This window comes from Neophocaena asiaeorientalis, unplaced genomic scaffold, assembly GCF_003031525.2.
Source record: "Neophocaena asiaeorientalis asiaeorientalis breed wild unplaced genomic scaffold, Neophocaena_asiaeorientalis_V1.1 scaffold546, whole genome shotgun sequence".
In the NCBI taxonomy this organism is placed as follows: domain Eukaryota; kingdom Metazoa; phylum Chordata; class Mammalia; order Artiodactyla; family Phocoenidae; genus Neophocaena; species Neophocaena asiaeorientalis.
Window position 1 is genome coordinate 1,690,718 of NW_020175442.1, and position 25,773 is coordinate 1,716,490.

At 41.0% G+C, this 25,773-nt stretch overlaps 1 protein-coding gene across 1 annotated transcript in view; it reads right to left on the minus strand.

Annotated features, from left to right (window-relative positions):
* DNAI3 (dynein axonemal intermediate chain 3) overlaps positions 1 to 25,773 on the minus strand; it is a 95,032-nt gene that overhangs the window by 49,711 nt on the left and 19,548 nt on the right. Inside the window, exons 3-6 of the mRNA XM_024767886.1 lie at positions 8,473 to 8,654; positions 7,779 to 7,883; positions 5,042 to 5,191; positions 3,790 to 3,989 (exon numbers count right to left, since the gene is read on the minus strand). Of these exons, the coding sequence (XP_024623654.1) occupies positions 3,790 to 3,989; positions 5,042 to 5,191; positions 7,779 to 7,883; positions 8,473 to 8,654 (637 nt within the window). The remainder of the gene's footprint in view (positions 1 to 3,789; positions 3,990 to 5,041; positions 5,192 to 7,778; positions 7,884 to 8,472; positions 8,655 to 25,773) is intronic.

Sequence of the window (25,773 nt, forward strand, 5' to 3'; positions counted from 1 at the left end):
ATTAATTGAGTTGATATGTGCAAAGTATTGATTCTCAGAAGAATGCCTGGTATGTGGTAAGGACACTGTAAACATTTGCTTTCATTGTCATTACTCTTTTTTTTTTTTTTTTGCTGTACGCGTGACTCTCACTGTTGTGGCCTCTTCCGTTGAGGAGCACAGGCTCCGGACGCACAGGCTCAGCGTCCATGGCTCACGGGCCCAGCCGCTCCGCGGCATGTGGGATCTTCCCGGACCAGGGCACGAACCCGTATCCCCTGCATCGGCAGGCGGACTCTCAACCACTGCGCCACCAGGGAAACCCTGTCATTACTCTTGAACCTCATCTTTGATTTTGTTTTTTTACTTCTTCCATCACAATCATATATCCCATCTTTTCCACCTAATTTCTGATCTTAGTAAGTGGTACCAGCATTCTCCCAAGTCACCTGGATTTGAACCATTTGAATTCCCTTTGATTTACTCCCCCCCACCACCCCACTTTGTGGGTCAAGACCTGCCGCTATTTCTCACCTATTCCCTCCATCTACATAGAAACAACTGTTCATCATTATCAGTCAACATTCATTGAGAGCCTAATAAATCTAGAGTCCTGTGGTTAGGGTCCTTGTTGTTGGAAGTTCACTCTCCCTTTCTGAGTCTACCTCGTGAGTCTACCTTGGCTGACTCATTCTTTTCACTTTTCTGCAACCTGGTAGAAAAATAGAAATCTCTAGTTGTCTTGACTAAGAAATTTTTCTCAAAATCTAAGTTTCTTTTGTACTAATGAATCACCTCTCTCTTTCCTGTCTTACCCATACTTCTTGGTGTTTAATGATCTTTGATGTCCTAATTCTCTGCCAAGACTTGACTACCAGTCCTTGTCTTTCTCTTCATCTCTTTTGGTTTGGCCCGTCTGTCTTCTGCCTCCCCGGTTTCTGACCCATGTCTCGTCCTGACCCCTGGTATCTAGGTACATGTGCTCTAACTTTAACATTACATTTTCATGGTTCCTGATCCTTTGGTTCACAGAGATCTGAAAAGCATGTTTTGTACTATGGTCCACACTGAGGACCCACGATTCTCCTGGTCACAGCCTCTCTCACTGTATATTTCATGGCTCTTCTCTAAACATTGAACTCAAGTCAGTGACTCTGCACATTCTTCCTTAACGTGATCATTCTCCTCCTCCTTCCCTTCCTTGGTTCCTTTTCCCCCTCCATTTAATAAATATGTGCCAGGAACTGTCCTAGGAGTTGGGGATATAGAAGTAAATAAAATAGACAAAGTTCCAGTCTATGGAGCTTCAGTTCTAAGTTGTGGTGAGGCGAAGGTGAGAGAAGAGAGACAATGCTTGGTGAGTTCAAGGAACAAGGAAGCCAGTGGGCCTGGAATGGATGAACCAGGGGAATTGTGGGAAATGAGGGTAGAGGGGCAGATGGAATTAAATCACATGAAGCCTTGTAGGTTCCTTCAGGATGGGAAGCCATAGGAGGGCTTTTGTCAGTGACATGATATGACTTGCATTTTAACAGGATTAGTCTGGCTCTTCTATGAAGAACAGAATGTAGGAGGGAAAGGATGGATGGAGAAAGCCCAGTTAGGGTGCATTCCAGTAATCCAGGCAAGAGACGATCATGGCTTGAACCAAGGTGATAGCAGTGAATATGTTTTGAAGATAGACCCAAGAAAATTCAAGGTTTGGGGTCTGAGTAATTACAAGAAGATCAGTGCCATGTACTGAGATGAGGAAGATTCAGGGAGTTTCAGGTACGAAAATAGAAAATCAAAAGTTTGTTGTTGGGCATGTGAACTTTGAAACACCTATTAGATAGTTAAGGAAGCAGATGAATAAATGAGTGTAGAGTTCAGGGGAGAGACTGAGGTTGAAGGTGTAGATTTGGGAGCCACCAGCAAACAGATAATAGGTAACACCACAGGAATGAATAAATTCACCCAGGGATTAAGCGTAGTTAGAGAAAACATCAAAAGGAGTTAGCTTTGGGGTCCTTTAATATTTAGAAATTGGAAGGAGAAGGATCCAGTAAAAGAGACTGAGAAGCAGCTGCCAGTGAGTTAGGAGGGGTACACTTAGTATTGCCCATAAGCCAAGAAGGAGAAATAGTCAACCACGTTAAATACTGATGAGAAGCGGAGAAAGAGGGTGTCTGAAAATGGGATTAGGCGATCAGACCACTGCAGGTCTTTGGTGACCTTGTTAAGACTAGAGTGGGCTCAAGGCAGAATGGAAGAGAAGGTGCAGCTAGAGAATGTGAAAAACTGCTGTGAGGAGTTTTGTTGTTAAAAAGAAAAAGAAAAAAAAAGCAGAGAAAGTAGCTAATAGCCAGAAAGGTTGAAACAGTTTTTTGTTTGTTGGCTTTAATGATGGGAGTTACAGCATTTTGTATTTATACGTGTCTCCTCTTCACCCTCTCTTCTTGGTTTGCTGACACCACCTTACTTTACCTGGTTTAGTTACAGTAGATTCCCATTTGGCCAATCTCCTCAACTCCAGGTTTTTTTTTTCCCTCTGCACTCCAATACATACTGCCTGGCTCATCTTACTTTAATAACTTAAATCTTGCCTCTCCCTTGTTTCAGACCTTGCCAAAATTCCCTATTGTCTGCCACAGAGAATCTGCTTGTCTCTGCTGTTCCCTCCACGCTACCCAGGCTGGTCTCCTTGTGGCCCCATGCAGACTCTGTTCATCCCACCCCCTAGATGTTCAGGTCATTTAAAAAAATCTGGGATGTTTTCCCTTTCTCTATGTCTCCAAATCATACTCAACATTTGTAGCTTATCTTTTATAGATCTAAAATTATTTCAAAATAACTTTTCTTAATCCTTAAATATATGCATAGATTAGCTAAATATGTCTTCAGATTTATACAACATTCAAAGCCGAGCTCAAATCCCCAAAGCATTCCCTCAGCAATCAATTTTACATCAATTCATTCACTGGATAAATTTTAATTAAATTACAAATTTAATTAATCATTTGTAGTCTCAAAGTGCTCAGGATCTAAGGCAGACAGGTGAGCAGATGAATAAAATATGGGTCATCAGTGCTACAATAAAGATACCTCTAAGCTGTAGTGGGAACCCAGAGGAGAGAGTGATCAGCTCTACCTGGAGTTTCTAGGAAATCACAGAGGAGGGGGTACTGAACTGGAACTTAAAGGGTGAAGAGGGGTGGGTAAGGTAGTGAAGGGCATTTTATGCAGAGGAATAGCAAGGGCAAAGGCAGGAAAACATGGGAGAGCAGGTATTCTGGGAGCTGGAAGTAGCTCATAGGCTAGAGCACAGAGGGCTTGCTTGGGAACAGGGCTGGACAGGCAGACAGTGCCTTGTCATGAAGGAAGGAGGACCTTATATGTCATCCTAATGGCTCTGGATGACATGGGGAGACATGGAAGAGATTTGGGCAGTAGTGAAGTAAAACAATCTAATTTGGTACGTAAGAATGATCACTTAGGCAGTAGAATAGACAAGTTAGAAGGCAATGGTCATATTTCAGATGAGATGACCAGGTCCCCTTCTCTGAGAGAAGTACTATAGTTATTAACAGCATTGCTCATTTTCCCACTTCATAATCTTTACAGTCTTATATACTTGTATTTCATTTTCCTAGTAAGATTGTTAAAAGGCATTGTTGCCTATAATTAGATCTTGAGCTGAATTACTCTGTGGGGATCTGGCATCACTGTCAATGCATTTCTATTATACAGATCTCTCAAAGTAATCATGGATGTTGCTGGATTTTACCACAATTGCCTTTGAAAATACATATAAATTCATCGCATACTTACCATCTTGTCTGAGTACTTGTGTCCTTGATTTTGGGGACTACTTGCATGCCAACATCTCTCTCAAGTTGCTTAAGGGTAAAATTTTTATCTGGGTAGGCTGTACATTCAATATAGGCATCTTTTACGCTGGAAGCATTCTGGTCACTGAACTTAACTGGGGCACCAAATTCACTTCGTTTTCGAGAAATCATATATGTAATCTGCAACACATGTAAGCAGTACAGGAAACAATCGAGTCTCTGGAGAAAAATGATGTGTAGCTGATAACACTGGTGCTCTGCCCACATCCTCTTGGACCCCTTTGTGTACTTTCTGTGCACCTTTCCAGGTCCTTTTGCTCTCTGTTCCCACAGCCACCAGCCACCTACCTCTCTTCTGTGGAGGATGCTCTAGAGCTACCAGGACCACTTTGCCTGAAGGTACAAAGAACAGGAAGTGACTGGAAGTTTATATCCAGGCCAGCAATGGACTGGTGGGAGACATATGGAAGCCCATCTCTTTTGCTTCCGTTTGGGACAACTCTGAGGTATAATTTACACTCCGGAGTTCCCTAGAGGTGCAGGCTGAAGCCTTCACTCTGCCAGACTTTTGCCTGAGAGTGCACCCTTGCAGGGCTTCTGTCTCGGTCCTGCTGCTTTCCTATTCTCTTATGGGGCCCTTTCATAATAAATCACTTGCACACGATTGCTCCTCTCAGGGGCTGATCTGGGAATGCCACTTAGTTAGTTTTCTAGGGCTGCTGTAACCACATACCAAAGACTAGGTAGCTTAAAACAACAGGAATTTATTCTCTTGGTTGTGGAGGCTGGAAGTCTGAACTAAGGTGTTGGAGGGTTGGTTCCTTCTGAGGCGGAATCTGTTCCCTGCCTGCTCCCAGCTTCTGATGTGATGGCCAGCAATCCTAGGTGTTTCTTGGCTTGTGATACATCACTCCAATTTCTGCCTCCGTCTTCCATGGCGTCCTCCCTGTGTCTCTATGTTTTCACAGGAGCGTCTTCTTATAATGACGCCTGCCGTATTGGATAAAACTCCCCTCATTTCCTTTCTGAGGTACTGGGGTTTAGGACTTCAACTTATCTTTTGGAGGGAGACACAGTCCACCCCATAACACCCCCCTAAGACAGTGACCATTCTTCTATCAAAAAAAGCCATATCCCTGCAGCAAACACAGCAAACCACACTGATCCCTCAGGGATACGTGTTGCTCAGCTATAGGGAGGTGACGGCTAGACATCATATTCAAGCTGCTTACCTCTTTTGTGGATTCTTTAACCGATTCTTCCTCAATTTCTTTTTCACTGCCCAGAGAAACCCATGGTTTAGAGATAGGTGGCTTATAAATATACATGTCTTCAGGAATATGCTCTTTACATTCTTCTTGCTCTTCTGGAACTTCTGGAGGCTGCAATAAAATAAATAGGCTTCTAAAATATATTACCAGGGCTTCCCTGGTGGCGCAGTGGTGAAGAATCCGCCTGCCAATGCAGGGGACACAGGTTCGAGCCCTGGGCTGGGGAGATCCCACATGTCGCAGAGCAACTAAGCCCGTGCGCCACAACTACTGAGCCTGCGCTCTAGAGCCCGTGAGCCACAGCTGAAGCCCGCACGCCTAGAGCCCATGCTCCGCAACAAGAGAAGCCACCGCAATGAGAAGCCCGCACACCGCAATGAAGTGTAGGCCCCGCTCACCCCAACTAGAGAAAGCCCTCGTGCAGCAACAAAGACCCAACGCAGCCAAAAATAAATAAATAAAATAAATAATAATAAAAGTTTCAAAAATAATATATTAAAAAATAAAATAAAATAAAATATATTACCAGAAAAAAAACTATGGCTGCCAAAGGGAAAGGCGGGAGGAATAAATTAGGAGGTGGGATTAACATATACACACTACTGTATATAAGATAGATAACAACAAGGACCTACTATATAGCACAGGGAACTCTACTCAGTATTTTGTAATAACCTATAAGGGAAAAGAATCTGAAAAAGAATATATATATACATATATACACATATGTATATAAAACTGAATCACATTGCTGTACACCTGAAACTAACACAACATTTTAAATCAACTACACTTCAATTAATAAAAAAGAGAGAAGTTCAGCAAATTTATATACATATTACCAAATTTAGGTTATAATTACACATGTATATTTTGCAATAAACTTTGCTTTTATATAAATTTGTTAAGCTCTTATTATTTTTCTTCTTTGTTGGTTCATGCTTTTCAACTATGAGAGGGAAACTATGTAAAAAAATAAAAAGGAAGAATGACAAAAAAGAAAGAGATCAAGGAGATATATATATATATATATATATGTATATATATAAAGAAGATGAAAGAATCAAGAGGGGAGAGGAAAAAAAGGAAAAGATGTGTGGTAAGAAAAAAGCATTTACTGTATGCCTTTAAGAATATGGAATGCTAAAACTTGATAAAATATAAAACTAATTTTCTCTGATTTAATGAAATGTTTTTCTGATGACAGGATTATATGTATGAATAAATATGATATCCATTAAATTATAAAGAGCAAATGTTTTTTAAACCAAGATGTCCACAAGAAGATATACAGACAGATAAAGCTATAGATACAGGTACATATATAGATATATAGATGTTCACTGCTACTTTATTCATAATAGTGAAAAAATGGGCAACCAAATGAATATCAATAGGGAAAAGGGTTGATACATTTTGGTATAGTCAGAAGATAAAAATCTCATAAAACAGTTGCAATGAACAAACTCAATCTACATGTATATGATTTTAAACATATCAACATGAATAGGTCCTAGAATTTTACAGTTTGGTGAAAAACAAAAGTTGCAAAACAAGTTGTATAATATAATTTTATATAAAATATAAATGAATAAAACAATAAAATGTATTATTTGTGGAGCATACATGCATGGTAACAGTATGAAACCATGGACAGAAGACTATGTAACAACCTTAGAATAATAGTTCCTTATAGAGAGAAGTTAGAAAAATTGAATTAAGGAGGATGTAAGAGGCAGTGAAACATTATCTCTTATATTTTCTTTCCTTTCAAAAGAATTTGAAGTAAATATGATAAAATATTAACATTTGTTAATTCTGAGTGGTGACTGTATAGATATTTGTTTCATCATCTGTGCTTTTCTATACACTTGAAATATTTCACCATAATAAAAAAAATTAAAACACAGAATAAAGCAATCATAAAAATAAAACTGAAAATATTAAGGCTAACTGAGAAATTATTTCAAATGTAAAAAGTGTTCGATATTTTAAAATTCTATGGCTTTCCTTTATTTTTCTTGCTTATTGGACAACCACACAAACCCCTCTGTCTCCCTCAGTTTGACCAAACCTCCCCATGAGGATGCCAGACCGGAAGGCAAGTGTCAGAAACCTGTTGCCTTTCATGACCACTTTGAACGCAACATCCCGAAGGTGAACTGACTTCCTTTCCTTGGAAACTACCATTCTTTTATATTCTGCTTATCTTTGACACCCTGTTCCCCTCAATTGCCCATTGACCAAGTTGTCCTTTAAAAATTTTGCTTTTAAATAATCATAGCAAAAATTTATGGAGCACTTAGCTTTGCGCCAGGCACTATACAAAGGGCTTTACCTGCATCGGCCCATTCAATCTTCACAACAGCCCTATTGGTGCCACCGTTTTGCAGATGAGAGGTTCAGTAGCTTACCCAAAGTCATGGTGATGGCAAGAGAAGAAGCAGGAATGTGGGCCAAGGAATGGCCGAGAGCAGTGGTACTCCAGATTTGTTGTTTCCAGTCCCACTGGGTAAATGAAGGGCAAATAAGTAGAGTATCTGCTACCCTGAGTTGTCTGAGTTAGCTCACCCTTAGCTCACCTACTCTAGGCCCCAGGGAATCAGAGCTGAATGAGAATAATCATGACCATGTCTGGGGTTCCCCCAGAGGTACTGCTTCCTTCTGACAATCAACAGATTGCTTAGGGTGTGCTTACATTTAAATAGTTTTCCTTGCCCTCTTCAGTTCCAATAAGATAAAAGTTAAGTCCATATTTGAAGTCTTTGTCGTAAACAAGGAGAAGCTCATCTCCAGGATATTCCTACAAAAATATAATCAAAAAAGAAGGTTAATGTTCAGTAGTCACTCAGTTTATTCAGATTTGACACAAATTAATATTTCTTTAATCAATCATAGAAGATAACCATAGTGCTAACCTATGGTTAATAACCCCAAATTGCAAAGTTATTTTATTAACTTACAAATGCTCTTAAAACACAATGCGTCCAGGGAAACTTACCATGCAATTTTATTTCTAACAGGAAAAAAAGGAAGCATTCCTTTTATTTGGTATTGTGCTCTGTAGCATGTTTGCGGACAAATCAGGACTAAAATTATGAATTAAACAATTAAAGCAGTATGGGAAAATAAGGGTAGGTTCCCTTTCTAGCTAAAATTGGGCAAGGATGAGCTTTTCTGGGTGTGGAGTAAGACAAAATGTCACAGATAGGAGTTCGCTTTTCACAAAGGGTCATCAAGAAGGATTCCCAAGGAGGGATGGGCAAGCTAGCATTTGCCCAAAGTAATGGGAAATGCCAGATTTGAACTCAGAAATCTCTCCAACTTTTGTGATTATGTATCAGGAACCTCTTGAGGTAGGACTGAAAAATAAAGAGGGATACTGTACTTACCTGAATAATTTTTTTGACTGGGTAGAAATCAGACACTGCAGCTCTGTTTGCAAAGTCTGAAAAAATATCTTCTTTTCTGATAAGTTTATAAGGTTGTTCATCTGTGACATCTTCATCTATTCTGCAGTTAAATATCTCCTGGGTCTTGTTAGTTAACACTAAAGGATAAATTTCTGGATGACCTGGGAAAGGCAAAGTGGAATTTGGACATTAAATATAACCATTTAAAATATTAACACTAGGAAACATGCAATTGTTTGCTTTAAATAATTGCCTTGGTTAAAATTTTAAAAGACTTTAAAATCATTGTTCATATTTTTAAAGTAAGTTTATCCATTATAAAAAATGTCAACAAATGAACTTATTTACAAAACAGAAACAGACTCACAGACTTAGGAAACAAACGTATCGTTACAAAAGGGGAAATGTGGCAGCAGGGAGGGATAAACTGGGAGTTTGGAATTGACATATACACACTACTATACTTAAAATAGATAACCAACAAGGACCTACTGTATAGCACAGGGAACTCTACTCAATATTCTATAATAACCTCAATGGGAAAAAAATCTGAAAAAGAATAGATATATGTATAACTGAGTCACTTTGCTGTACACCTGAAACTAACACAGCATTGTAAATCAATTATACTCCAACATAAAATAAAAATTTTTTTAATGTCAAAAAGATAAAAAGATGAAAATAACAATTCCCCATAATTCTATCTCTCAAGAGAGAACCTCTATTAATCGTTTGCTCTATTTCCTTCCAGTCACTCCATATATAGTATCTTAAATGAAATTCTAAATCCTGCCTTTCATACTTACTATTATGTCACTAGAATTTTACTATGACATTATATAATTTTTCTAACGCATCATTTTAAATTAATGTAATTCTATAGCATAATTTTTAACTTCTGTTGTTGGTAAGCATTACATTTTTTCTCATTTGTTTCTAGTGATTATAAATAACTCTACAAACAAATATATAGTTTATAAACTTTTATTACATTTCAAATTATTTTCTTAGGTTTTAAACATTTTTTTGTGTGTGTGGTTTAACATTATATTTTAAATCTGAAAGAAGACAAAGGTCAAATTCTCAAAACTAATACTTAAGATCTAATGAATAACAAAAGTATAAGAACCAAGACAGTTATATATGATGAGAATGTACAGAAATGGCCTGAAGGACAGTTGAAATAGTAGTTCATATTTTTTTTCAGTTATACATATACATGTATCTGTTCTTTTTCAAATTATTTTCCCAGGATAGGTTTTAAAAGTGAAATTATTTGTTCAAAGGTATTATCACCACCTTAGGCTCTATCAAACCTGTATTGCTCTCCTAAAACACCTCCTCCCTCACCCTGCTCTCTCTCACCAGGTGACCCTGTTTCCTCTCACAGAGGAAATTCTGTGTCTGTACAGCAAAGAATCCTGTGAGGTCCCACAGCCCTGCCCACCAGCTCATCAGCACAGGCCCCGTCTTTCTGCCCTTCCCTCCAGTTCGAAGACCTGCCTGCCCCTCTCCACCCTTCTCAGCCCATCAACTCTTCCTCTCCCGTCAACCTTTCCTACCTCAGCATGTTTGATTTGCTCAATGGTCTCCCATTTTAAAGAAACCTTCCCTTGACCCTAGATAGGTACCTCTGCTCCCTAGGGCTCTTTTTCAGTCAAACTTGTTATTCAGTTCTTCATACTTTTTAAAAAAAAAAAAAAATTTTATTTATTTATTTTTGCCTGCATTGGATCTTCGTTGCTGCGCACGGGCTTTCTCTAGTTGCGGCGAGCGGGGGCTACTCTTCATTGCGGTGCGCGGGCTTCTCATTGCGGTGGCTTCTCTTGCTGAGGAGCACGGCCTCTAGGGCGAGCGGGCTTCAGTAGTTGTGGTGCATGAGCTTAGTGGCTCCGCGGCACGTGGGATCATTCTGGACCAGGTCTCGAACCCGTGTCCCCTGCATTGCCAGGCGGATTCTTTTTTTTTTGTGGTATGCGGGCCTCTCACTGTTGTGGCCTCTCCTGTTGCGGAGCACAGGCTCTGGACGCGCAGGCTCAGCGGCCATGGCTCACGGGCCCAGCCTCTCAGCAGCATGTGGGATCTTCCCGGACCGGGGCACGAACCCGTGTGCCCTGCATCGGCAGGTGGACTCTCAACCACTGCACCACCAGGGAAGTCCTGCCAGGCGGATTCTTAATCACTGCGCCACCAGGGAAGCCCTAGTTCTTCACACTTTAAGCTACTGACTTTCCAATTAGGTTGTATTAGTAAACCTGGAACTGGGGAGGAAGGTGAGGTAGGGAATCCCTCTTCCCTCCTCTGGTTCCCCAGTCCCAGAATTGCCCTCAAAAGAGGAGGGAGGGGAGGTTCAACAGGCTTCCATTCCTGTTCTTCCTGTCCCTTTGCCCCCCACCCCAGGTCAGTCCTGGGCAGCAGCAAGCCCTGGGACAGCAGATGGAAGAAGACAAGGTATCGTTTTGCCTCAATCTTCTCTCTCGACCCTACTTCTCATTTTCTTATCCTTTTTTATCACCATCAGCTTCTACCACCCCAGGTTCAGTTCTGCATTTATCCCCAGAACTCCCTCCCCCAACTCTATGCTCCGGGGGCCCCAGAACCCACTCGCATCCTCTCCGGGCCCCCCACACCTGGATGTCCCAACATCCTCCCTCCCACTGCTCAACAGGTGCGTCATCGAGGGGAAAAGTGCATGCAGCCTCTCAAGTAGGAATTTTGAGCTTATTTTCCCACAGAAACATTGACCCCTCACCCTGGAAGCTCTATGATATGATTATTCAGGTGATTACTAGTGACTCTATGCATAACACTGATTATGTATGGAAATATATTCCAAATTGCAATCCGTTGGCATAATAAACAAACATTTGGAATACAAGCGGTTCATAAATTAGGGACACATTGCCCATTTTTATCTCTCCTTAAAATACTAACCCTAACACCTGCATGTAGAGGATGCTCAAAGGCAACTGTTTTTTTTGTTGTTGTTGTTGTTTGTTTGTTTGCATCAGATCATATTTATTGTGGGGTTAGGGGTGGGGATCTTGGGGTTAGAGTGCAGCAACTGTGGCTGGCGGGATAAGCCGCTCTCGATGTGCCTGCGGGAGCTGTCCGGGTGTCAGGGACGGGGTGGTCCAGGGCCAGAGGGCACGCAGGATCCCGGGGGTGCTTATGACAGGAAGCAGTGTGCTGGCGTCTGGGATGCGGGTCTCCAGAGCTTCACACACAGTAGGCCCCCAGCACGTCCTCTGGGGGGACCTCAGGGCCCAGATCCTGGTTGCTGGTGAGGCGGAGGTGACGATGCAGGGCAGTCACAGCCTCGGGGTCTGCCTCAAAACAGCTGTTGACTTGATTCACATGCAAGTTATCCTTTAAAATCACACTGCCAGCCGTAATTTGTAGAGTGTCCAATGCATAACAGCCCTTGGAGTTTTGTCTTGGAAAACCACTAGGTGGAACTATGAGACCCACACTGAGCTGAAGCCAAAAAGGCTGTGGCCGCCCTTCATAAACAGAGGTGCTCACAAAGACCAGAAAGCTTCCTACCCTCCACGAAACTGGAAGGACACTGACAAAGATGGTGTTCTATGTCACCTGCTCCCACTAAACATACTTCAAATCCTACTGGCTGGGTATTTGTCAAAAAAATAATCCTTTTACACTAATTGGGCTTTTTCAAGGCAACTTTAATAGAGGATCTAACATTCCTTTATCTAGAAGTTAGCAGTAGTAGTAGCCTGTTTCTGGCTGGGGTCGGGAATCGGTAATAACTGCAGGCAACTAGCAGCCAATAGACTACACAGAACGCCTAGAGTCTAGTACCTCCGTGCCCTACCTGAACAATGGCCAAACTAAACAGAGCAAGGCCTGATGCTACTGGCCACCCCAAGGGTCTCTGGCTAAATTCAGTGTAAGAATTGTTGTTATTTAGGCTTTGAGGCCTGCACTGAAGATAGCACTGTAGGTATATAACAATGAGGCTCTGGTGATTAGCGATGAGATGGGCTCTGGGCTCAGTTGTGCCTCCAGCAGAGTGGTCCAGGAGGGTGAGAAAGATGTTGGAGCAGAGGAGAAGGGCTGCAGGGACTCCTGAAGCTTACAGAGGTCAGGAGTGCCTGCCATGAGTGCAAGACCTACTGGATAGGGGGCCAGGCCAGTGCAGTGACTGAATAACAGTGTGAGTAAATAACAGCATGTTAATTATAGTAGCTTCTGTGAAGCACCTACTGCCAGACGCTATTCTAAGCACATTACATGGATTATTAATTCATTTACGCTTCATAACAACATTCAGACGCCGCTCCTGTAATTGTCTCTTTTTTTTTTTTTTTTTTTTTTTGCGGTACGCGGGCCTCTCACTCTTGCGGCCTCTCCGTTGCGGAGCGCAGGCTCCCGACGCGCAGGCTCAGCAGCCATGACTCACGGGCCCAGCCGCTCCGCGGCATGTGGGATCTTCCCGGACCGAGGCACAAACCCGTGTTCCCTGCATCGGCAGGCGGACTCCCAACCACTGTGCCACCAGGAAGGCCCTGTCTCCATTTTTTAGCTGAGAAAACTGAGGCCCACAGAGTCCAAGTAAGGTATCCAAGGTTGGGGGCTGGGAGTTAGAAATAACGGGAGCTAGGATCCAAACCAAGGTCCCTGCACTGTAACTAGCAGGCCATACTTTCTCTCACAAGTGTGAACACAGGGTGAACACAGGGCTTCCCTGGTGGCGCAGTGCTTGAGAGTCCGCCTGCTGATGCAGGGGACACGGGTTCGTGCCCCGGTCTGGAAAGATCCCACATGCCGCGGAGCGGCTGGGCCCGTGAGCCATAGCCGCTGAGCCTGCGCGTCCGGAGCCTGTGCTCCGCAACGGGAGAGGCCACAACAGTGAGAGGCCCGTGTACCGTAAAAAAAAAAAAAAAAACATGAACACAGCAGAGGACAGGAGATGGTCCTCCTCCACCTTCACAGATAGTCAGGGAGGTAAGAGAGACACTGTATAGGATGCAGTAAATGACAGTTATTCACTTGGTAGAGCAGGAGCCAAAGACAGACTCAAGCTCCACACAACTAACTAGCTCGGAATCTTGCTGCGCGCGCAAGGAAGAGGCCGGTGCAATATAAATCATAGGTCACACATCAGTTGTCCTGCATATTGAACCAGAGTATGTAAATAAGCCCCGTGCATTTCATCTTTTAGCATTTTGGTTGTTGTTTACTTTAAAAAAAACAGTTTATTGAGATATAATTGATAAATAATAAACTGTATATATTTAAAGTGTACAATTTGATAAACATATGCATTTACCCATGAAACCATCATCACAATAGAGATAAAGAACAAATCTATAATCCCCAAAAGTTTCCTCCTGCCCCTTCTTCCAGCACCCCTCCTCACTCCCAGGTAACCACTGCTCTGCTTTCTATTGCTATAGATAAGTAGTTTGTTTTTTATGGAATAGTTATAAAACTCACCTCTCTGGGCATCTGCTTCCTCATCTGAGGAATGAGGTAGTGATACCTACCGCATGAGCTTGTGGCAGAAGTTAAATTAGGTAGTCCACGCACATTTCCTTAAAAATTGCACAACACTTTTTGTTTGTTTGTCTTCTTTTGCTCAGCACAATTATTTTGAGATTCACTCATGTTGCTGCACGTAGCAGTAGCTCATTCCTTTATATTTCTGACTAGTATTTCATAAAAGAAAAAATGAATTAGGCAAAGATTTCTTAAGAGTTACAGTTTGGGGTGTTGTATCTCAGAAATCTTTGCTAATCCAAGGTTACAAAAATTTTTCTCCTATGTTTTCTTCTAGAAGTTTTACAATATTTGGTTTTATATTTAGGTCTATGATCCATTTTGAGATAATATTCGTATATAATGTGCGATATGGATTGAGGTTCACTTTTTTTGCATGTAAATATCCAACTGTTCCAGCATCATTTGTTGAAAAGACTATCTCTTCTCCACTGAACTGCCTTTGTACTTACTTTTGTTGAAAATCAATCGACCATATATACGTGAATATAGTTTTGGACTCCTTATTCTCATTCACTGATCTATTTCTCTATCTTTTTTTTGGCCGCGCCGTGCAGCTTGTGGGATCTTAGTACCCTGACCAGGGAATGAACCCGGGCCCTTGGCCGTGAAAGTGCGGAGTCCTAACCACTGGACCGCAGGGGAATTCCCTATTTCTCTATCTTTATAGTATTTTGTTTTTATACTAACAACAGTAAAATGCAAACCTTCTTTGAGACAGCCCTCTGTAAGGATATGTGCATGTACTACCTAATTTAACTTCTGCAACAAGCTCATGAGGTACGTATCACTACCTCATCCTTCAGATGAGGAAGCAGAGGCCCAGAGAGGTGAAGTTGTTTGTGGTCACACAGTCATTAAGTGGCAGAATTATGATTCAAACCACATCTGTTTAATTCCAAAAACTGTGCTATTAATCACTTGTGGTAAACAGAATAATGTCCCCCCAAAGATATCCATGTCCTAATTTCTGAAACTTGTGAATATGTTGCCTTACATGCCAAAAGGGACTTGCAGGTGTGATTAAGTTCAGGATCTTGAGATGGGAAGATTACTGGGCTCCTGAGGTGGGTCCAATGTAATCACAAGGGTCCTTATAAGAGAAAGGCAGGAGGGTCAATGCCAAGGAAGGACATGTGACACGGAGGCAGAGGTCTACGCCGGAGAAAGATTAGAAGATGCCATGCTGCTGGCTTTGAAGACAGAGGAAGGGGCCAAGAGTCAATGGACACAGGGAGCCATTAGGTGAAAAAGGTAAAAAAACAGATTATCCCTTCCGAGCCTCCAGAAGGAACCAGCACTGCCAACACCTTGACTTTACCCCAGTGAAAGTAATTTCAGACTCCTGATTTCTAAAACTGTATGATAATAAATTTGTGGTAATTTGTTATAGCAGCAATAGACCATTAATACACCACAGATACTCTAACCTGTATTAAAGTGTGACTTATAATTTGGGTAAATTATTTAACTTTTGGGAGTCACAGCACCTCCATATTGTAATGGCCACAGCAATGTTACTTCCTAGAGCTGAAGGGATGAGAGGAGTATGCAGGGCACAAAGCTGTTGCTCCATAAATGTTAACTACATGTAAGAATCATACCTCTTCTCTAGAAACCTCCAGACGTTGCCTTAATTAGGAGACAGTTTTTAACTAGTCTATTGCTCCCTTGGTTCCTTGGTAGGAAAGGGAAACCTAGTCCCCTGCAGCATAACAGCCACAAGTCCTGAGTGACAGCTGACAATGTCAGACCCCACATCAAGGAAGTCAGAGGGTCCTGGTGTTGCCTGAGGGGAGTCTGGGGGTAGAGAGAGAGGCTGTAAAATAAGGGGATACTAAGTCAAAACCTACCCTCAAGTCTCACTACAAAGTGCTAAGATTTCCTTCTCTTTTTTTTTTCTCCTTAAAGAAACATACATCTATTTTTCAGCCCATTTACTTTCAGCTGAAACCTCTCCACCATGCCCCATTCTCAGGTCGATGGATTTGCTTACCAGTTAATTATTTAGTCAGGAAATATTTACTACGCAGCTACTATGTGAAAAGCATGGTGCTAGTGCCAGGGTATACAATCTAGAGGGGGAGACAGACATTAAATAGATAAATACACTCAGAAATACATAAGGACAAATGGTGACAAGTGCTATCTAGGAGAAAACAGGGTGAGAGATAGAACATAGAACTAAGGAGGGTGGTAGTGCTGGTGGTCTGTCTAAACAGGAAGAACAGGGAAAGCAATTCATTCATTTATTCAATCAATCAATCAACAAATATTTATTGAGTGCTTATTCTGTATCAAGATAGGCATTGGGGTAGAGGGGTGAACAAGAGTTTCTGTTCCCCTGAAGCTTGTGTGTGTGAAAAAAAGAGAGAGAGAAAGAAAAAGAGAGAGCGCACACATAAGGGAGGACCAGCATGGGTATGTATGTAAACAGCTACGTGTTATAAATGCATAAACAAATAAATATGCTCCATCCTCATTCATAAATTTTATATTTGCAAATTCACTTGCTAAAATGTATTTGTAATCCCAAGATCGATAGTTGTGGCACTTTCACGTTCATTAGTGGGCATGCTTAAAGTGACAAAAAATGTGAATTGCCTGATGTGCACGTTGCCAGGTAAGGTCAAACAAGATGATGCTCTACCATCTTCCGTGTGCTCTCATACTGCAAACAGTGTCTTTCCACTGTCTATATAGTACCACATTTTTCACATTTTTGTGCTTTGTATTGGTGATTTGCCTATTTAAAATGGTCCCCAAGCTTACTGCTAAAGTGCTCTCTAGTGTTCCTAAGTGCAAGAAGGCTGTGATATGTTTTACAAGAAAACATGTGTATTAGATAAGCATCAGTCAGGCATGAATTATAGTGCTGTTGGCTGTGAGTTCAATGTTAATGAATCAGCAATATATATTAAATAAGTCATCTTTAAAGAGAAACACACATAAAACAAAGTTATGAATTAATTGGTTAATGAAATGTTGTGACCAGAGGCTTGGAGGAACCTAATACTGTATTTTCCCTAGGAGCAATGGTTCAGTATCTGCTAATTCAGCGTTTGCAGCAAGTGTATAGAACTTCCATGAATAATGAGAATTGACTGTACTTTAACTTCAGAATTATAAGTGATATGAAGGCAATAAAATAGGGTACTAGGTGAAAGAAATGCCTTCAAGGAAGGCCTCTTGCAGAGATTAGATTGGAGTCTGCATCTGAATGATGAGGTAGGTAGGAGGTAGGTGCATGGAAGGCTTATCCAGGCATTGGGAACAGCAAGAGCAAAGGTCCTGAGGCCGGAACAAATTCACTATGTTTTGTGCTAAGTAAGGCTGATGAGCTGTAGATGGAGGTGAACGATAGAGAGACAAGGTCAGAGAGGAAGGTGGAGCCAGGACCACTATAAGGACAAAGAAAAGCCATGGGAGAGATTAAGCAGGAAAGAGGCAAGTCAGAGGGTTTCTGTGTGCAGAATGCATTGAAGGAGGCTGAGTGGAAGCAGGGATACTGGTTAGGGATTAAGGATCTAATCTAAGTGAGGGATGTGGAGGCTAAGGTTGCTGATGTGGAGATTATGTGAATTGAATGGGTTTGAGATATGTTTTAGGTGTTGAATTGACAGGACTTGGTATGGCTTAGATGCAAGGGAGGAGGTGTTGACGGGAAGAAGGGTCAAAGATAGCTTCCAAGTTTCTGGGTGGTGCATTCATTAAACATTTATTGGGCAGCACACCCAGTCCCAATGCTATTTATTGTTAGCTAACATCCTCCCACCACCTCCCTGCCTTCACACACCACACCTGCAACCCCTTTGCTCCCTTGGCCTGGCCACCATCATCTCTTTCCTAGATTGTTGCAATAGCTTCCTAACTAGTCTCTGCCTGTCTTTGCCCCTGCAATTCCCAAAAGAGTAGCCAGGGTGGCCCTTTAAAAACATAAGTCAGTTGTTTTTGGATAGAATGTCCTATAAATATCAATTAAGTCCACCTTGTTTAATGTATCATTTAAAGCTTGTGGTTCCTTATTTATTTTCATTTTGGATGATCTGTCCATTGGTGAAAATGGGGTGTTAAAGTCCCCTACTATGATTGTGTTACTGTCGATTTCCCCTTTTATGGCTGTTAGTATTTGCCTTATGTATTGAGGTGCTCCTATGTTGGGTGCATAAATATTTACAATTGTTATATCTTTTTCTTGGATTGATCCCTTGATCATTATGTAGTGTCCTTCTTTGTCTCTTGTAATAGTCCTTGTTTTAAAGTCTATTTTGTTTGATATGAGAATTGCTACTCCAGCTTTCTTTTGATTTCCATTTGCATGGAGTATCTTTTTCCATCCCCTCACTTTCAGTCTGTGTGTGTCCCTAGGTCTGAAGTGGGTCTCTTGTAGACAGCATATATACGGGTCTTGTTTTTGTATCCATTCAGCCAGTCTATGTCTTTTGGTTGGAGCATTTAATCCATTTACATTTAAGGTAATTATTGATATGTATGTTTCTATTACCATTTTCTTAGCTGTTTTGGGTTTGTTATTATAGGTCTTCTCCTTCTCTTGTGTTTCTTGCCTAGAGAAGTTCCTTTAGCATTTGTTGTAAAGCTGGTTTGGTGGTGCTGAATTCTCTTAGCTTTTGCTAAGGTTTTAATTTCTTCATGAAATCTGAATGAGATCCTTGAAAGAAATTAAAGATGATACAAATAGATGGAGAGATATACTATGTTCTTGGATTGGAAGAATCGACATTGTGAAAATGCCTATACTACTCAAAGCAATCTACAGATTCAACGCAATCCCTATCAAACTACCACTAGAATAAAGACACAGACCTACTAGAGAGCGGACTTGAGGATATGGGGAGGGGGACGGGTAAGCTGGGACAAAGTGAGAGCGTAGCATGGACATATATACACTACCAAACGTAAAATAGATAGCTAGTGGGAAGCAGCCGTATAGCACAGGGAGATCAGCTGGGTGCTTTGTGACCACCTAGAGGGGTGGGATAGGGAGGGTGGGAGGGAGGGAGACGCAAGAGGGAAGAGATATGGGGACATATGTATATGTATAACTGATTCACTTTGTTATAAAGCAGAAACTAACACACCATTGTAAAGCAATTATACTCCAATAAAGATGTTAAATAAATTAAAAAAAAGTAAGTCAGATCATGTTACCTCTTTGCTTAAATACCAACAGCTCCCCATCCTAAAAGCCAAAATCCTTACAATGACCAGCAAGGCTTTTAGAGATTCTTCCTCCCCACCCTCACTGTTTCCCCTCTGTTTCTAAACATGAAGTGCATCATCTAAGGCAACTCTGAGAAAAAGTTTCAACAACAACAACAAAAATAAAAGTTGTTGGAATAAGATTATTTAACCTCTAAATGTAGGAACCATATTAGTTCGGTTGTTTAAGTTCTAGTTTATTTGCTTAAAAATCAGCCTCTTTCCTTGAAATAGCAGAACCCCACCGTAGCGTACAGATAAATATTGCCCATGATCAGAGTTTGAAAAATACTATTATAATAAAAGTAATGACTTGCAGACAACACACTTTACAGTTATAAAAGGTCTCTCAATAATCATACAATGTTGGATTTTTAAGGGACTGCTTGGTCCAAGTCTATTTCTCAGTTTGAAATTCTCTCTTCCACTCTTACTTTTTATTTTTTCTTTAAAAATTTTATTTTATATTCCAAATGACATGATGTAACTTTAGTCCATGCACATTTTGATCAATCATTTCAATCTGTAATATTCTCCCTTGCTTATTGCATATTAAAATGTTGTAGAACTGGGGACGTAAATTCTAAATTGTATTTCCACTTACCCATGCTCTCCATATTCACAGGTTCTGCTTCTTCACTAACTAGAATATAATAAAATGATGTCAAATTTACATTTTTGAGTCGAATATGTATCTTAGTTTACTACAATCTTCTACCAAGGCTTAAAACATAAGGCAAATACACAGTGAAGACTTAAGCTATTTTATGAATAATTAAATAGAAACTGAATAATTGTCTTTCTTACAGAATTATCTCATAGTGATATATTTGCTATGACATTTATTATATGACATTTAATTGATATTGTAATGAAATGAATAAAAATAATAATAAATCCCTGTGATTTGAATTCCACTTGTGTTTGACTTTATGACAGCAAAAACATTTATTTGAGACATAAAACCATGATCATTTTGGCTGCTAATATATATACGAATACTAAATCCATAAAAATCCCATTGATGAAAAAACAGTCCTACCAGGTAACGTTATTTTGGTTTTGCCACGTTTTGAGCGCTTTTGTTTTTGACGTTTTGGAGCCATGGCTCTAACTTAGGCTGCATAAAGAGAGAATATCATTAGTAAATTCTGGTTTACAGTTCCAAATAGTAAGCATTATCATTTAGTAAACATAAGAATATGTTTTCTAAGTTTTGCCCTCAGCTAAATCAACATGTATCTTCACAGAATGGGTGTTCTGTGACCACAGGTTTATTGCAACAACAATGTTCCTAATGAGATCTTGCCATTCCAGCAGAGCCATTCAACTGAAGCACAAGGAGGTGACCTGCCAACACTTCAAGGTTTCTGCCACAGGCCCTGCCATGGAACCACAAGAGAGGACACTGGATCCCCTGCCTCTTGCTCCTGTTTCCATTCCAGGGAACTGTTTTGCACTGTCCTGTGCCTAGCTCCCTGTCAGGTGACCCAGCTAAAAACACAGGCTTAAAGTCCATGGGCAGACACAGACTCACCATGTGCACATACATACATTTAAATGACATAATTTAAATAGTACTTTTGTCCTAGCATATGTACATGTAACCACTGTGTCCTAATTTGCACTGTCAGAGAATACCTCCAAAGGTTTGCTATGGAATTACTCATCAATTCTGACAGGACATATTATGGCCAAGATCACTGCCATGACACTAAATCCTTGTCTCCTCAATGGTCACCTGTGTCCCATCTTGTTAAATGATTAGGAGTGTGATTTCAGGAGTCTGACCAGCAGGGTTTAAAAACAGACTCTACTTTTATTTAATATACATTTTTTAAATTGGGGTATGGTGGTTTTACAATGTTATGTTAGTTTCTGCTGTACAATGAAGTGAATCAACTATATGTATACATATATCCCCATATCCCCTCCCTCTTGGACCTCCCTCCCACGCTCCACACCCCAACCCACCCACCTAGATCACCAGAGCACCAAGCTGACCTCCCTGTGCTATACAGCAGGTTCCCACTAGCTACGTATTTTACACATGGTAGTGTATATATGTCAATCCTAATCTCTCAGTTCATCCCCCTCCCCCTCCCCCTCTGTGTCCACACATTCATTTTCTATGTCTGCATCTCCATTCCTGCTCTGCAAATTGGTTTATCTGTATCATTTTTCTAGATTCCACATATATGTTTTAATATATTTGTTTTCTCTTTCTGACCTACGTCACTATGTTTAAGAGGCTCTAGGTCCATCCACATCTCTACAAATGACCCAATTTCATTCCTTTTCATGGCTGAGTAATATTCCATTGTATATATGTACCACATCTTCTTTATCCATTCATCTGTCGATGGACATTTAGGTTGCTTCCATGTCCTGGCTATTGTAAACAGTGCTGCAATGAACACTGGGGTACATGTGTCTTTTTGAATTATGGTTTTCTCAGGGTATATGCCCAGAAGTGGGATTGCTGGGTCATATGGTAGTTCTATTTGTAGTTTTTTAAAGAAACTCCGTACTGTTCTCCACAGTGGCTGTTATCAATTTACATTCCCACCAACAGTGCAAGAGGGTTCCCTTTCTCCACATCCTCTCCAGCATTTATTGTGTGTAGATTTTTTGATGGCCATTCTGCCCGTGTGAGATGATATCTCATTGTACTTTTGATTTGTATTTCTCTAATCATTAGTGATGCTGAGCATCTTTTCATGTGCCTCTTGGCCATCTGTATGTCTTCTTTGGAGAAGTGTTTATTTAGGTCTTCTGTCCATTTTCTGATCGGGTTGTTTTTTGGATATTGAGCTGCATGAGCTAAAAACAGACTCTACTTTTTACCAGCTTAGTGACCCTAGGCAAATTATTTACCTTCTAAGCCACAGTGTATTCATCTGTCTAATGGGGATAATAATAAAACCTACCTCACAGGGTAGGTAGGGTGTTAGGAATTGAGAAAAATTTGCATCATCATCAACTCAGTCATCTGAGACTGGTTTGCCTCATTATAATAAGCCAACCCCAGGTGGGATATTATTTCATAGCCCACAGTCAAAATATCACACGTATTGCTTTATACCTAGTCCTTTGATTACTAAATCTTGACTAAAGTGTGGGTGCGTGTGTCTGTGTGTTTGTGTATATACACTTTTCCCTTCAGATTTTTCACATGTATTTTTTCAAATGGCAGTAATGATTTTAGTAATAATATTCTCATGTTTATTGAATACTGCTATGTGCCTGGCACAGCTCTAACTACTTTACCTGCATTCTTTATTTAATTTTAACCACTCTTTTAGATAGGCATTTTATTAATACTATGATATTCATGCTCATTTTATCATGTGAAAACAGAGGCCCCAAGGGGTCAGGTGACTTGCCTGAGGGTATGTGCAAACTGCGGATGGTGGAGTCAGGGTGTGATCCCAAGCAGTCTGGTTCTAGTGTCCATGCTCTTAACCTTTGTATGAGACTATCCCTTGGATTTCAGTGATAAATAGTTACTGTGTTTCATTACAAATGAAGCTACTTAAAAGTATTGTCTTTACCTAGAAAGGTATGATTTTATTATTTAATCAGCATTTTACGATTCTGACAGTTAAGGAATTTCTACTTTTTAAACGTTGTGCAATGGACGGCTCTGATCCAACATTTCAGCCTCTCAAGTGTCCTTCATCCCACTTCCCAGACTTGGTGTAATTTCAAACCTTGAAACGAATCTGTTTTCTCAGAAGGTTTTTTATCAATGTACCCATCTCCACATTCTATTTCAGCTGTATTTGACTTAAAATACACAAAAACACTGTGAAGCTCACCCAAACCCACCCTACATGTGTGCACACACAGTCACCCCCCACCACTATTTATTCCACAAATATTTATTGAGTGACTATAATGTGCCAGAGGATTTCCTAGGTGTTAGGAATACAGCTGTGAAAAAATAGGCAAAACCCCTGTCCTGATAGAGCTTATGTCCTAGTGGGGAGAGAGCAAAGAAAGAAGCAAAATAATTGGTACTTCAGATGGTGATAACTATTAAGGAGAAAAATCAAGTAGGAAGGGAGAGGGAGTGTAGGAGTGGGGAGGTCACAATCAGGTCAGGTCACTTAAGTAACGTTGGAGCAAAGACCTAAGAGAAGGGAGAGAGCCAGAAATACAGATATCTAGGGAAAAAAACGCTATTTCCAGGCAGAGGGAATGGTAAGTGTAAAGGTTCTGGGGCGAGTATGCTTGGCACTTTTAAAAAAACACGAGATGGCTGGAGTGGAGTGATTGAGGGGAACACTAGGAGGTAAAGTTGATCAGAGAGGTAAAGGGGTATGTATTACAGTAAGTCCCCGACATACGAACGAGTTCTGTCCCAAGAGCGCATTCTTAAGTCCCATTTTGTTCGTAAGTCCAACAGAGTTAGCCTAGGTACCCAACTAACACAATCGGCTATATAGTACTGTACTGTAATAGGTTTATAATACTTTTCACACAAATAATACATAAAAAACAAACACAAAAAATAAACATTTTTAATCTTACAGTACAGTACCTTGAAAAGTACAGTAGTACAGTACAAAAGCTGGCATACAGGGGCATGTTCGCATCTTTGAAAGTTTGCAACCTGAAGGTTCATATGTAGGGGACTCACTGCAGTCAGCTTTGCTGTAGTAACAAATGCCCTTTAACTCTCAGTAACATGCAACAGCAAACATTTATTTCTTCTCATGTTCTGCATTATGGCTGTGGGTGAGTTCCTCCTTCAAGTCTTATTCTGGGACACAGGCTGAAGGAGCAATGCCTATCTGACACACACTACTTTCAGGGCAGAAGAAAAAGTGAGAACTAATAGAACCGTGTGATGATTTCTGAATCTTCTCCTTGGCACTGGCACACTGTCCTTTTATCTGCTCACATTCCATTGGCTCAAGCAACTCATACAGCCAATCCTGATAATGGGAGAAGAATGTATACTTGCATAGGAATGGGTCGGAATGTGTGATCCTCTTAAAAGGAAGGTTAGGTAATAAGGGCAATTATGTAATATACCACAAGGGAGCTATGTCCTGGATAAGGACTTTGGGTTTTACTCTGAACGAGGTGGGGAGCTTTGGATGGTTTTGAGCTGGGGAGTTACTTTACTTGACCTGACTCACATTTTAAGGATCACTATGGCTGCTGTGTCTCGAAGACTGTAGCAAGGAAAGGGCTGAAGCAGAAAATCCAATTAAGAGACAAGTCAATAATCCAAGAGAGAGATGATGGCAGTTTAGATAAGGGAGGTGAGAGTGGGATGGAAAAAGTGATTGGATTCAGGGTATATTTTGTAAGTAGAGCCAACAGGATTTGCTGATGACATGGATGTAGGGTCTGAGAGAAAGAGATCAAGGATGACTTCAGTGAGTTTTGCTTAAGGAAATGAAAGTATGGGGTTGCTGTTTATTGAGATGGGGATCCCCTGGGAAGAACAGATTTGAAAGAGAAGATCAGGGGTTCAATTTGGGGCATGTTAAATTAGACCATAAACTGGACTATAAACTCTGGAAGGATGGGGGTTGTGTTTTCTTTCCTATTATTATAACCTCTGTACCTGACAAATGTATCAATACATACTGAGAAAAATTGTTAACTTAATGATTCCCTGGTCCTCCCTTCCCCCTTCCACTCTTAGTTTGTGAATTTCCAGTCTGAACAAAAGGCTTTCACCTAATGGCCTGTGGAATAACCTGTATGCATGCTTTATTAGTTTTCTATTGCTGCTGTAACAAATTATCACAAACTTAGTGTCTTAAAACAACACAAATTTATTATCTTATAGTTCTGTCTGGCATGGATCTCAGTGGGCTAAAATCAACATGTCAGGGCTTCCCTGATGGCGCAGTGGTTAAGAATCAGCCTGCCAATGAAGGGGACGTGGGTTCAAGCCCTGGTCTGGGAAGATCCCACATGCCGCAGAGCAAGTAAGCCCGTGCGCCACGACTACTGAGCCTGCACTCTACAGCCTGCGAGCCATAACTACTGAATGCATGTGCCACAACTACTGAGCCCGCGCTCTAGGGCCTGTGAGCCACAACTACTGAGCCCGTGCACCACAGCTACTGAGCCTGCGCTCTAGAGCCCGCCAGCCACAACTACTGAAGCCCGTGTGCCTAGAGCCCATGCTCCACACCAGAGAAGCCACCGCAATGAGAAGCCCATGCACCCCAATGAAGAGTAGACCCCGCTCGCTGCAACTAGAGAAAGCCTGCGTGCAGCAATGAAGACACAACACAGCCAAAAATAAAGATAAATAAATTAAAAAATAAATCAAATCAAAACAACGTGTCAACAAGGCTGCATTCCATTCTTTTTAGAGGCTTTAAGGGAGAATCTTGCCTTGTCTCCTTGCCTTTTCCTACTTCTGGAGGCCCCCAGCATTTCTCGGCTTGTAGGTCCTCTTCCTACATCTTCAAAGCCAGCAATGGTGGGTTAAGTCCTTCTCACATAGGGTACTCAGATCTTCACTTCTTCCACCCTCCTCCACTTTTTTTTTTTTTTTTTTTC